This window comes from Rhyacophila brunnea, unplaced genomic scaffold (genome assembly GCF_057557595.1).
Source record: "Rhyacophila brunnea isolate RB1 unplaced genomic scaffold, BYU_Rbru_1.0 scaffold_3, whole genome shotgun sequence".
Classification (NCBI taxonomy): Eukaryota; Metazoa; Arthropoda; class Insecta; order Trichoptera; family Rhyacophilidae; genus Rhyacophila; species Rhyacophila brunnea.
In genome coordinates this window covers 27,830,124-27,844,931 of record NW_028232965.1, presented here as the reverse complement: position 1 = coordinate 27,844,931, position 14,808 = coordinate 27,830,124, and the positions used below count along the sequence as shown (strand labels likewise).

The following is a 14,808-nucleotide window of genomic DNA, read 5'->3' as shown; positions in this document are numbered from 1 at the left end:
GATATGACCCCATAAAAAATATAAATAAATTTGTTTAATTTCTATTAATCATGCATTTTTAATATTAAGTAGGGTAACTTTTATGTATATTTCACTAGAATTAGTTGGAGAAAAGGATTTTTTTTAGCAGAGAACAGTAGCCGTGAGACAGCATATACTTGCATAGTAATTAATTTATGCATTTTATAATTTGGTATTCAAATACTTAACAGAATGCGGCAATCATTGTTTCCTTCATCCTTTAAATTAATAAATTAAATATTGTCTGATGTTGTCATGAAACCGCTTGCTAATCAAGTTTTGGTGAATATTCACGTCTTAGAATAGAGCTTAAAATAACATCATACAAATTCCAATCATACGTTGCTGTGATCTCACCACTAGTGTTAGGATGTTCCGGACAATTCGGTTTTTTTATTTTGTTTGTACTTTATATAATAAAACATCTTAAGTACGAAAATTAGTTATACATTACCAATGGAGCGGATAAGAGTCGCATCTTGGATTGTTGTGAGTAAAATAATAAATCACAGCTACATGAATACTTTAACTTGATTAATTGATCGGTTTAGTGATTACCTTAAGGTCAGCCTGAAGTTTTTATAGAATACACGCGTGGAGAATGTGTTTTTTTTTAATTGAAAGTGAAAACGTTTTTGACATTTATTATGACGTGAAGTGTTTACATGTTTTACAGTTAATAATTGTGTCCGTTAAATGAATTATTTTTATATTCTAAGCGTGCATTCAATATATAATTGCATTATTTTTTTTATTCATTTAACATTATTCTATTTATATTTTAAATGATCACGCAGTGCATAGTGTTTATTATTTTCTACAGATTTTTTTTCGACTAAAATAAAAGTAAAAACAAATAATAAAATTAAATACGTTATTTATCCATTATTTTGGACGGGGTTGATTCAATTATTAATTAAAAATTAACAATTTATTAAAAAATATATAATACACAATTCAGCAAAATATTGAATTAATTAAAAAAATACTTTAAAAAAAATCTTATCGAAAGACTGCTATTATTAAAAAATATTATAAGTTTTTTATATACTTAAAATAACATTTTTTAAAAAAAAAATTTATTAAAAGATTTTCAAATCAACAAAATTAAAAATTTATAGATTACAATAATTAAATAATTCCACGGAATTAAATAGTAAAATATAGATTTTGAATCAATGTCTTTGTCGTCTTTTTAAATATAATCAAGATTTGTCTCAGATCTATGCAAAGTAACTGTATTGTTCTGATTGATAATCTTCATATTAATAATTTAAATGGTTTTGGTTTCGCCTTTTGGATTCTTCGGGCTCTATAATTATTTATTAGTGCCACCAAAAGTTGACAGTTTACAAATGGATAAGCCCAAGTCACTGCTATCCAATTTTATGGAATAGTATAAATTACATAAATTTGAATTTAAATTCAATTTCTAATTGGCTTCAGTCGACAGTATTTACCTAATGTCCTTATTAATGGACACAACTGGTGTTGATCGCTAGCCTATTATTTAAATTAAATACTATGGTTATTATATTAGTCTTAATTAAAATTAAGACATGTTAATAAAATAACTATCGACTCATAAACGGATTCGTCAAATATATTTATTGTATTTATTCAGCCATGGATTTCTATCCAGTAAAACTAAAATAAAATAAATAGATTTTTCGTTTTTTTACAGGAAAAAATGGTTTTGGTTAAAAATTAAATTCTGAATATAACCGTTTTAATATCTTAATAAAGTAAAAGTATCCATTATAAATAGTAGATTTTATTATTGAATAATATGTATTATATAGTTATTTTTGTTATACTAACACATAAGTATAATAATTATAAAGTAAATTTGGCATTTTTTTTTGTATCTTCTCATATCATTTATTTTGATATTTTTTGGACAAACAAAAAAATATAGAACGATGAGTTTTATTTTCTAAGTAAATAATCCTGAGATATTATAAAATATTTATTTACATAAAGTATGTCATCTTTATATGAATACTGATATGCCATACTAATTATATAAATAAAAAACGTAAATGTTTGCATATGTAATTTGTGATTGAGCCTGTTGGCATTGAGGTTTATTTCAAATGTCAAGTAGGTAGGTACATAGGTGAAATAATAGTAAATCCAATGAGTGAGTGCACTTAATAGACAATTTCATTGAACTATATAGCATCATCACATGTTGTTGACTACAACTTGTTTGTGTTGGAATTTTATATATTTTTATAAAAATATCTGTTCACGTAGGTACATAATTTATTAAAAATATGCAATAATTTTTATGGTACAAACAAAACAACAAAAAGTCTATTTATAAAACGTTTATATTTTTTAATTACGCCTAGCTATAATACAAACTACACAAGCATGTTTTTATTTTTGCTCTTCGACTACCGTAAGAAATACTCTTAGCGCGAAATATATTATGGTGCATGTCGCATACTATCACGTGACATCACAGTAAGCTGCCGCTACGGGGGAAAGTATGTAATGTCGTTTTTCTTGGTGTTTAAAATGTTATCAGACTGATGCTACCATCCCGTAGCACATTTTGAACCTTTAAACGAACGAAGTTAGCAAAATCTGGTGGAATCACCAGAACAACAATGAGGTCACCTCACTATGTACTATCCTGCATGACTCAATGAACGTTTTTTTATAATTTTCTACATGCCTACACATTTTCGAATCATGTCAAAATTGCGTGTTTTTTGTTTTTAACGGTTGGCACTTTGTATTTTCTATAAGAATGTTTTATATTATCTATGGTGTGCGGGTTAGGTTCTGTTAATGATATTGTTGAATTTACAGAGACTCTTTACTAGGTTACTCGATCATTGAATTTACAGAGATCGTGTTCATTCAAAATATTCTGCAAAATGACGAAGCCATAGACTAAATTTGTTGCCATGACAGCGTGATAGTACTCGACATGCATCTCAATATAATCACAACTTTATAGTTTTTATTTATATATTCGGGTCCACTACTTATATTTAATACTAAATCTAGCATATGTGCATATAGAATTAAAATACTTTTTTATTATTATTTTAGGTGATCCTAGGTTTACTGATTCACACACATGCTGCTCCTGCAGATGGGCAGCTTGGAGTGCATGTGGATCTCAAGCCTAATGTACTGCCTGGAGATGGGAAAGCTGAAATTAATACATTTGCAGTCGGTAAAGCACAAAATATAACAAACAATCTTACTAATAATATTTTAAATCAAACAATTAACATAATAAACGAAAGTGAAAAAAATATTTCTGAAATATTACATGGAGTGGAAATACAAAATCATCAACCAAATGCAATGGAAACTATTTTAATCAATGCAGTAAAATCGTCTAAATCATTAGTTGATCAATTTGGAGGTGATACTGATTATCTAATTAACGTAAATGATCCGAAGTTAAATGAAAATTCGTCAATGCATATAATTAAACATCATCCAAAGAAATTTATCGATAACGAAAAGAGTCAAGAAACCAAGACAGTGGCGGAAAAATTGTTGGATAATACTTTTGACTCTTTACTATCAATATCTTCATTATCGCAATTTATTTCCGGAGGTAATCATAAAGTGAAAAGAGTATTCCCAGAAAGAAATACTAATAACACAACTGTTGGTCAGAATACTGATACTAATGACAATTCATCAATCATAAAACTAGACAAAGAGAATTGGGACTATAAACTGATCGGTCAAAGTTCATCTTTCGATCATAATATTACAAATGATCGTAATACACTTCCTTTCAATGAATTTAATAAAAGTTTTCCATTACGCCCGTTAAACAGACCAAACAATAGTAATGCTTCTCAAAGTAGTAGTTTATTGAAAAAAAATGATGCAGCTAAAATTTCTACTACCGATTTGCATGCAGAAACTCATCAACCAATTGGTTTTCAAATAAAGCCTAGCAATTCTCAAACAAAGTTTAGTGATTCACCAATCCCCAGCAATTTTGGAAAAACTTTCCAAACAACTGATTATAGCACTGAAATTCAACAATCTAATGAAGAAGTTGAATCAGAAGAAGATGAACAAAATTATAGACGTCATTTTACAAATGGCCCTCACGGGGTTGATTTTTCGTCTAATTCGAGATTAAATAAACCAAATGCAAGTACAAATAAAATAGTTATCAACAAAAATGAGTCAAAAGAAGGACGTTCTCTCAAAGAGAATTCTCAAATTTTACAGGAACAAGAAAAAGACAGTGAGATCAGTAATGTTGATTTAAAGAAAGATACAAAATATATAAAAAATACATCTCGTACACAAGATGAAAAAAATTATAGTGAACAAGCCTTTTCCCGTGGTATTTTGAGTTTAAATACGTTTAGACAATTCTTTGAGAATAATGATATAGCATTTGCAAAAACTAATCAATCAAAGTCTGATAAAACTGAAGATTCACAAAAAAATGTTTTAGAAATCAACACCAATATATTTTCAAATGACGATAAATCAAACAATGATACAAAATCTTCTAAAAATACAATCAAAACCTTAAGTAATTCCAATCAATCTACAAATAACGCAGAAGTTAGACAGTCTAATACTGGAGGCTCAAACTACATATTGGATATTTTAAATTTATCATTGTCAGGACAAGAAGAAGTTGCAAACAATAAAGTTAACGCTACAAATACAAACCAAGCATCATATGAAAAACAAAATACTAATCAATTAAATGAAAATAATAATCCTTCTCAAATACGAGGGATTCTTAAATTCAACGATAAAAAATCGGAAGAAAATGTTTTCGGAGAAAACCATTCAGTTACAAGTGGTGACGAGCATTCAAGAACATCGCACATACAAGAAAGCACTAGTGCTGGAAAAACAACTGTAACTAATGTTGCAAGGAAAATAATAGATAGCAATAATGATAGTGATGAAGATCCAAATTTTGAAAACTATCCACCTAATTTTATTAACAAAAAGTCGGTAGCGAATCAAACGGAGGCAATATTAGCAAATATAAAGAACATAATTGCTAATTCAATTCAATTGAAAAGTAAAAGTAATAATAAAACCAACAATCCCGATAATATAACAACTAGAGAAAAAATATTAAATGTATCGGATTTCATTACTGGAAATAATATTTCGGTTAAACAAACAGATTCTATAAATAATCTTGACTTGAATTTGAATGAAGAACTAAATAAGACAAGTACAAGCCAAGATACAAGCAAAAAGTCATCTACTAAACTATCTAATGTTAATACTAGTGGTGTTGATATTTCGACAGAATGTTCAAAACTATTTGAAAATAATACAAACACACTAAGCGGTTCTGTACCAACGACTATTCATTCAACAATAGTTACATTGGAAAAATCAGAACAATCCAGCAATTCGGATACAAATTTGAATATGACGAACAAGAATATTGCAAATGAAATTCAAAGAGGGAATACAAGATATAATTCACAAGGTGATGTTTTAACTATTTCAAAGGATGCAGAGTCAACGATTTTGGAAAAAGTTACAACATCATCAGCTACTAATGACAGAAATGAAAAACCTAGCATAACTGGTATTATTGGGCAAAGTGTATTGAGTACTTCTAATTTGCCAAACAAAACAAAGGATAATGATCAAAAAATTATTATTGAAGGAAATAAAAAATCTGATATAAAAACTAAAGGTACAAATGTTGAACTTTTAGGAAAAGATAAGGGTAAAGATACTTCTCATATTATTAAGCTTACAGTCTTATCGCAGAAAGATCAAATTAATTCGATAACCAACAGCACTTTCGAGAGTAATATAACAAGTAATTCCGATTCTTCTTCTATCAATCGATCCAATAAAAATCTTCTTGCTGAAGATCATTCCATTAATAGAATCTCTGTAATACCTGAAAATAATTTACAAAAAAATAAGGAGTCCTCAATTATAACTGTTCACAAAAATCCAATAAAAGGAATACCTTCGCTTGTGGCAAATAAATCGCAAATACAAGAAAGTAGAATTAAGATAACTAATACTCAACATACTGGAAACATAAATTTAAATACTAAAACATCAAATACAGTCAATAATATCTTATTAGAAACTTCTTCGGCTAATCCTACGACTTCTGGAAAAGAAAGTAATACTCGTATCAGTCAAGAATCAAACGGTATCAATATAGAAAAAAGTGTCCTGTCCGATAAAAAGTCTACAGAGATTACTAATGATGATATAGGATCTTTAACTGGGAAACAACAGATATCCTCAATAGTGATTTTTAATACAAATACTTCTTCTGACAATTCTGATCCATTTATTGATGCTACAATAGGAAAAAATAAATCTGATTTAGACACTGCAGCATTTGAAAGACATGTCAATTCTTTCCCAACAAATTTGGCGAAAGTTTTAGAATCTATGAAGTATATTGATTCTCTTGCAAACAAAACGTTCCTGAATAATGATAATATACAAGTTACTATCGATAATACTTCTAACTTTTCGCCTGAAAAGAACAAAAAAGTTACTGACGATATCAATTTGCAGAAAATATATGAATTAGAAAAAGAGACATTAAAACAAACAGACAAATTGGAAAATGATACGGTTAACCTGAAAATTGTAATTGATAAATTATCTGAATCTGTATCATCAGAAAAATCAAATGAAGAAGTAAAACAACAGAATAATATACAGAAAAACCTAAATACTGGCATAACAACTTCATCATCTTCTGGATCAGATACAATTAAAGATATTGTATTCACACAATTGCAAGATACCATTATTTCACAAGATAAATACACGATTCGTAAAGACTTGAGTGGCCGACCAAATACGACTATAATTAATAAAGCAGCGACAGGAAATTCAGGTTTTATTATAGACACTAATTCTAACAACAAGAAAAATAACATCGGTGTATTGCGAACTAATGAAAACAATATATTGCATAAAACCGATCTAAAGTCAGCTCAAGATGGCTCCAACGAAAATGTATTGAATCAAGTACAGATATCATCGACTGATACAAAGAGTCAAAATAAACTATTTAACACAAACACTCTCTTATCTAATGATACAAATTTGAATGAATCGTCTCAAATTTCAGATTACAGTGATTCACACCAAAGAAAAATAATTGAAGGCGAATTTAAAAACATTGATTTATTATCGAAAACAAAACAAATTGGAAGTACTGAAAATGTTAGTCTAATTAAAAAGAATAAACCTGATACAACTGGAATTAATACACAATTAATTAAAACTGAGAATGATGGATCAAATATAACTAATCAAATCATATCTAATTCAAAAAATATTGAATCTTCAAGCTCTGGGTTACAAACTAGCAGTTCTTCTTTAGCATTATTTGGTTTGAATTCATTAAAAAATAGTAATATTTCTGCAAATGGGAAAACTTCTTTAACAGTTCAACAGAGTGACAATAAAGACAGTGTTTCTGTGGGAATAAATGATGGCAAATTATCTCGCACATCTACCAGTAATAGTGAAAACTATAATCAACGCGGTAATTCAGGAACTCTGACGGGTAACCGCGGAAGTAGTAAATTTCATGTATCAAATATAAATGATAGTCTTTCAGTTACATCAAACTCAAATACTACAGATTTAGTAAATTCTCATTCTCGTGGGCATTTACGAACGACAACAAATGTTAAAGAAAATGAGTTCATTACGAATAATAAACCAAATATTCTTAATACTCATTCAGTTACGCAAATAACCACGTATGTTGACCAACAGGCATTTAAACATCCAAATTCAAATGAAAACAAAGCCAAAGCTAGCGGTGTAGATTTATCGAATTCAAATGAAAATGATCAAAAACAGATAAAAAATAATATATTGTCATATGATTTGAACAAAAATAATACTATTAAATCAGATTTAGAAAATGGAGGTTCATCTGCTACTATTGATCAAAGTAATTCACAAAAAACGTACATCTCAGGCGGCGTAACTTCAAACAGAAGTAATTTACAACGTGTTTCAAATGATGTTTCATCACAAGAAAATGTGAATGCCAATAATGTTAGATACAATTCACAACGGAATGGCAACGAAAGCCGCAACTTTGTTGGATCACTTGCATCTAGTCTTGGTAATGATCATAACCGCGCCGTTACTGAAAAACCAGCGATTCTCTCTTCAATAACTACAACAAACGATTTAAACAACAATGAAAGACTTTCTATTAGTACATCCAACAGAAGAAAAGTTTCAACAGCCTCAACACGATTCAACACAAATGAAAATGAGACACGCCTTAATAATATCAATGGAAATAATCAACATTCATCAACACTTAATCCATCGACATCTTCAGTGCAATTTGGTTCCACAGATGACAAAGAAATCTTATCTGTTAAATCGTCAGAAGATATTATAAGAACGAATAGTAATAACCAAAATACGAATGATTTTTCACGGACAGATTACAGAAGAAGACAAAATGTTGTTATTAATAATGTGAAAACTTTAAATGAACAAGGAAATGTTGATACCCAGGCAAAACTGGGGAATGAAAATTATCCTGCAGGATATGTAAGAACACATAACTCAGGTTCTAATTCTAATATTAATCTGACACCTGGAGTTGGTTCAAATGAACAGGATATAAATGCTTCAAGAGGAGAAAAGAAGTTTACTCCATCTCGATTTGAAACGATATCGCCATTTTCTACTGATTCTCTATACAACAATCTCTACCCTGGTAATCCCGAACCAACTTCATCATCGTTTAGTAATTCATCTGGGAGATATAGTCCGAGAAATAATGTTGTTAAATTCAAAACGGAAGCATCAAGCACCAACTTTGGTGGCCAAAACATTGGAATTAATGGAATTACAAATGCTGAAGAAACTGTAATAAATAAAAATCCTTCATCCGTAGTCCGTGGGAATGAAACAATATTGCCATTATCTACTGATTCTCAACACAAAAATCTCTACTCTGGTAATCCCGACTCAACTTCATCATCGTCTAGTGATGTATCTGGAAGATATAAGCCGAGAAACAATGTTGTTAAATTCAAAACGGAAGCATCAAGCACCAACTTTGGTGGCCAAAACATTGGAATTATTGGAAATACAAATGCTGAAGAAACTGTAATAAATAAAAATCCTTCATCCGTAGTCCGTGGGAATGAAACAATATCGCCATTATCTACTGATTCTCAACACAAAAATCTCTACTCTGGTAATCCCGAATCAACTTCATCATCGTCTAGTGATGTATCTGGAAGATATAAGCCGAGAAACAATGTTGTTAAATTCAAAACGGAAGCATCAAGCACCAACTTTGGTGGCCAAAACATTGGAATTAATGGAAATACAAATGCTGAAGAAACTGTAATAAATAAAAATCCTTCATCCGTAGTCCGTGGGAATGAAACAATATCGCCATTATCTACTGATTCTCAACACAAAAATCTCTACTCTGGTAATCCCGAATCAACTTCATCATCGTCTAGTGATGTATCTGGAAGATATAAGCCGAGAAACAATGTTGTTAAATTCAAAACCGAAGCATCAAGCACCAACTTCGGTGGCCAAAACATTGGAATTAATGGAAATACAAATGCTGAAGAAACTGTAATAAATAAAAATCCTTCATCCGTAGTCCGTGGGAATGAAACAATATCGCCATTCTCTACTGATTCTCAACACAAAAATCTCTACTCTGGTAATCCCGAATCAAGTTCATCATCGTCTAGTGATTTATCTGGAAGATATAAGCCGAGAAATAATGTTATTAAATTCAAAACGGAAGCATCAAGCACCAACTTCAGTGGCCAAAACTTTACAATTAATGGATATACAAATGCTGAAGAAACTGTAATAAATAAAAATCCTTCATCCGTAGTCCATGGGAATGAAACGATATCACCATTATCTACTGATTCTCAACACAAAAATCTCTACTCTGGTAATCCCGACTCAACTTCATCATCGTCTAGTGATTTATCTGGGAGATATAAGCCGAGAAATAATATTGTTAAATTCAAAACGGAAGCATCAAGCACCAACTTCGGTGGCCAAAACATTGGAATTAATGGAAATACAAATGCTAAAGAAACTGTAATAAAGAAAAATCCTTCATCCGTATTCCGTGGGAATGGAACGAGATCGCTATTCTCTACTGATTCTGAATACAAAAATCTCTACCCTGGTAATCCCGAATCAACTTCATCATCGTCTAATGATTTATCTGGGAGATATAGGCCGAGAAATAATGGTGTTAAATTTAAAACGGAAGCATCAAGCGCTTACTTCGGTGGCCAAAACATTGGAATTAATGGAAATACAAATGCTAAAGAAACTGTCATAAAGAAAAATCCTTCATCCGTATTCCGTGGGAATATTAAATTTGTATGGGATCCATTATCACCCGATCAATTTTATGGTGACACTGATGCATTCCCGTCGCAATTTCTGTACACGTAAGTTCAAACAAGATTATCGTATTTTACATATTCGATATACCTACCATTATTAATAATAAAGATTAGTGCAACTAGAGACATCTAGTGATATAATAATTATGTAACATGCAATTTAATATTATAATTTACTGAAAAACTTCTCATTGTTATTTTCAGCATAAACTTATATTTTTATAATAATTTCCACTATTAAAATGTAGTGTAATAAAATATCTCGAAGACGTATAACAATTATTTTTTTCGAATAATGTTTGTATTTTTTTTAATTCTATAAAAAGAATGTGCTCAACTTTCGCTCAAATCAAATCGAACTTCAGTATTGTCATAACAGTATCTAGGTTGTATTAAATTGCATTTTCTTAATTCCGTAACAGATATCCCTACAGTGGCATTTTTATTTAGTATTATTAAATTATTAAAAACCCAAAATTTTAAATAGGATAACCAATCATATTATAATCTATTTCAATACATACATCCATATTAATAATATTTGTTTACTTATAAACCTTTTTTTCTTAAAGCTATAAAACGCCCACCGGAATAAGCGCTTATCAAAAAGGCACACTGAAGGAAATCAATACCCAAAAAGTATTTGTAAGTAGTACTGTCTAAAGTTTTTTTCTTTAAATTAAGGAATAAAAGTGCAATAATTAAGATAATTAGTCGAAAAGAAACCAAAATTTAAATATAAATATTTTTTTATTTTTGTAAATTATGAAATTTGTGATTAAATTTTTTATGAATCCCAGTTATTTTTTTTTATTTTCTTCCACCATATTGCCAACATAAAATATTAGTATTTTTTATTTATTGAATAATGCATAAAAGTAATAAAAAAATAATAATCTTTTTAACATTAAAATACGAGTATTTTTACCAGTAACTATACCATATTATATAATTAATATTAAAATCCGCAGCAGTTTATATTTATGTTTGAATTACATGTATTTTTCTATAACTTTAGATAGTGCAAGGTTCGTATGAATATACCTCACCTGACGGTACTCCTATTCTTGTTAATTACACTGCAGACGAGAATGGATTTCATCCACAGGTAAAGAGCCGATTATAACAATTATAATAACTAAAAATGAAAATCTCGTAAATACGAATACATTATTTTTTCCAAGAATTTTGAATAACGGGGGTCAAAAATTAAATTGTATTTATATCTGTATTTTTTTTCAGATATCATCTGCAAAAAAATTAGATGCTGCATCTGAAGATGTACTAGTTGAGCCGAACGTCGAAAAATATATTCATTCACAAAACGATGCATACTTATCGAATTAGGTTATTGCATAATTTTATTTAAGATTTTACTAATTTTAGTTTTTTAATTTTGACTGATAATAGTTATTTTAATAAATATGTAGTAATATTAATTCTTTTTAGATTTATTATATGAATATGGTTATATTAAATAGCATTCAATATGTTATTAATTGTATTAACGTATTATTTACTGATGTAATATATTTTTAAATGGTTTCATTAAATGCAAAACGTCTAAACATGTTATTATAATTTATGTAAATCGCCATTCAAAATGAATTTCATAAACAAAATTATATGTGTTAGTATTATGTAATATAAAATATAAATCAATTTTATTTTACCAAAACCATTTTTATTAAAAAAAAAATTTTTTGAAGCATATAAGATTGAAGGGATGATTTGAAGATTCGATTTAAAAAAAAAAAAAGTAACACGGTGCTATATAAAAATATGTAAGTAAGTAAAAACAAGGTACATAATATCTTTAAAAACTATTATATTGGTATACATTTTCTATTAGTTCGTACAAGTACAGTCATATATTTTTACGTCACAATTTCTATTATAGATAATTTAATGTATTCTTATTTAGCATACAAAAATAAGGTTTTTTAAAAAAATATATAGGTATTATCAGAAATGATAATATCTATAACAGTGGTTCTTAACCGGTGCACCACAAGCTTGGTGCAAGTGCACCGCAAAAAATGATAGAAGCCGCGAAATAGTGAAAACCGAAAAAGTTCTTCGCGAAATTATGAAAGCCGACGAAAGATATTATGTGATTTCGATTTTGGCCAATCAATCGCACGCGTCTTCCGTGGCCTCACAGGCTTACGAATTTAGACGAAGAGTCGATGGTAGCTATATCAAATATTCGACCTAATATTTTTGAAATCTGAAAAATCCGACAAGCTCAGGTATCACATTAAATGATTTTCACATCAAATAAATTCCATTTTGTTAAGGGTCATTATTTTACAAACAATTTCTCCATATATGTATATATCTTTTAATATTCTAATATTTTTTTTCTTTGACTGTTATGTAATCTGTTTAATTTGTAATAAAAATGTCCGCATATTTTTCTTTGTTTTCTGACCGTTTAATTTTGGTGCATCGTAATTTTTTCTTGTGATCAAAAGTGCACCGTGACTTCTAAAAGGTTAAGGACCACTGACCTGATTTACCTATGTCAAATATTACACGTACAAAAAGTGTATATGAAGCATTAGGCCTCGAGCCTCGGGCTACCTTAGCCAGTTCAATCAGCTTGCTCTCAGCCTGGTATAATGTTTTTTTTTCTCATTTTTAACTAATCACACATAATATTATGGATCATTTAACATTTTAATTAACCAGAAAATTGTGGCCTTCTAGTTCTTTGTCTTTGTTCATGAACAAATGCCCACCATTCAGGAAGTTAGCAGTTTTCCGTGACCAAAATATAATTTACTCATCGTAAACATTGAAATATTTGATGAGTATTCTAACAGCACCGGTTTATATTTTACGTGTATTTTATATAAACATAATATTTGAACCTTACAGCAAAAATATGATAAAAATAGGTCAGAATAAAACAAAATTAATGATAAATAATAATTGTTGTATAACATGTCATTCTCGGGGTTACCTGAAACATTTAGGGCAGTCTAGGGAACACGATAAAAAACCACTCGGCAAAAATGAGGTAGAAGAGAAATAAAATACTTACTGTGTGTCAAACATATTATCTTGATATCTTACGGGTACTTCACATGATCGACGACTATAGTTCTAGCGAAATAAAATTAGAAATTCGTCAAATCGTCTGCCTAGCATTGCATCGATAACACGACCACCCAATAAATGATCTCTACACGCTTAAGAATGAAAATGTGATACACATTATGTAATTATGGTATAAATATAATTTTAAACGTATTTTAAAACTTCTCATAATATAATTAACATGCATGAAAAAAATGAATAATTCTTCTTCGTCGAAACCTCCTGTTATTTAATTATTTTGTATACAGTAGTATGGCATTGAATTTTTAAATGCACCACAATAGGTACCTATACAAAAAAATATAAAGTAGGTAAACAATTAATTATAGTATATTAATTAATTATAAAATATAAAAAAGATTTTCAAAAAAAACCTAATTACGAATGACAATGAATACAAAATAATAACACAGGGAAAGTAAGTTATTATTTAATAGATAATATTATATAAAATAATGAAAATAATAAAAATAACTATTAAGGCGAATTCTTTGCCTACCAGAAGCACCTGAGAGCTTGAAACTCCAGACATTTTTATGATAATTTACAATTTAAACTGTATTAATTAATAAATATGTATCTGAAAACATTACAAAGAAAAATATTTTTTGAAGTCAAAGACAAACTTACAATTTAAAAAAAATAGTTTTCTATATTGTAATGAAGAGATTTTTCATATTTATTTTAAAAAACATCGATTTTTATAAAAATATAAATGTATTTAACTTGAAATCCTTTTTATTTATATCAAATCGAGCTTCAGTATTGGGACCATAATATCTAAATAAGATTTTCTTTTAATACAGTTTTGGAGTTTTAAGGATTCGCCTTAACCTTTTTCACACGGGTGCCGGACGAAATCTCGAAGGCCGAAATCCCGAATGCTGAAATCCCGAATGGCCGAAACCCCGAATGGTTGAAACCCCGAAAGCCGAAAAACCGAAGGCCGAAATCCCGAATGCCGGAATCCCGAATGCTGAAATCCCGAAGGACGAAATCCCGAAAAATAAATTATACAAACAGTAATAATTCTCAATAACTATAACTCAAAAGCAAAAAATACTACTTGTTATAAAGGAAATTGCAATAAAATATATATATATAAATATTGAAAATTATTAATATCTTAGCTTCCATTTTTTGTATAAAAATAGGTTTTTGTCTCTCCTGTACAAATTTGCGCAATCTTAAGACTTATCTTGAATTGCGAAAATTTTACAGGAGAGGCAAAAAACCATTTTTTTGTGGAAAAATGGAAACTAAGATACTTATT

The 14,808-nt window shown here is 29.1% G+C and overlaps 1 protein-coding gene across 2 annotated transcripts; it reads left to right on the top strand.

Moving 5' to 3' along the window:
- The first annotated feature begins 358 nt into the window (after nucleotides 1-358).
- On the top strand, nucleotides 359-12,071 carry LOC147068151 (uncharacterized). Of its 2 annotated transcripts, XM_085951945.1 has the most exons (6): nucleotides 359-510; nucleotides 3,091-3,217; nucleotides 7,121-10,475; nucleotides 11,003-11,075; nucleotides 11,449-11,538; nucleotides 11,673-12,071. In XM_085951945.1, the coding sequence occupies exons 1-6, from the start codon at nucleotides 478-480 to the stop codon at nucleotides 11,775-11,777; spliced, it is 3,783 nt and encodes a 1,260-aa protein (XP_085808071.1). In that variant the 5' UTR covers nucleotides 359-477; the 3' UTR covers nucleotides 11,778-12,071. The 2 variants fall into 2 exon arrangements, with proteins under 2 accessions (XP_085808071.1, XP_085808070.1); XM_085951944.1 differs by having other exon boundaries at nucleotides 3,091-10,475.
- Nucleotides 12,072-14,808: the final 2,737 nt, after the last annotated feature.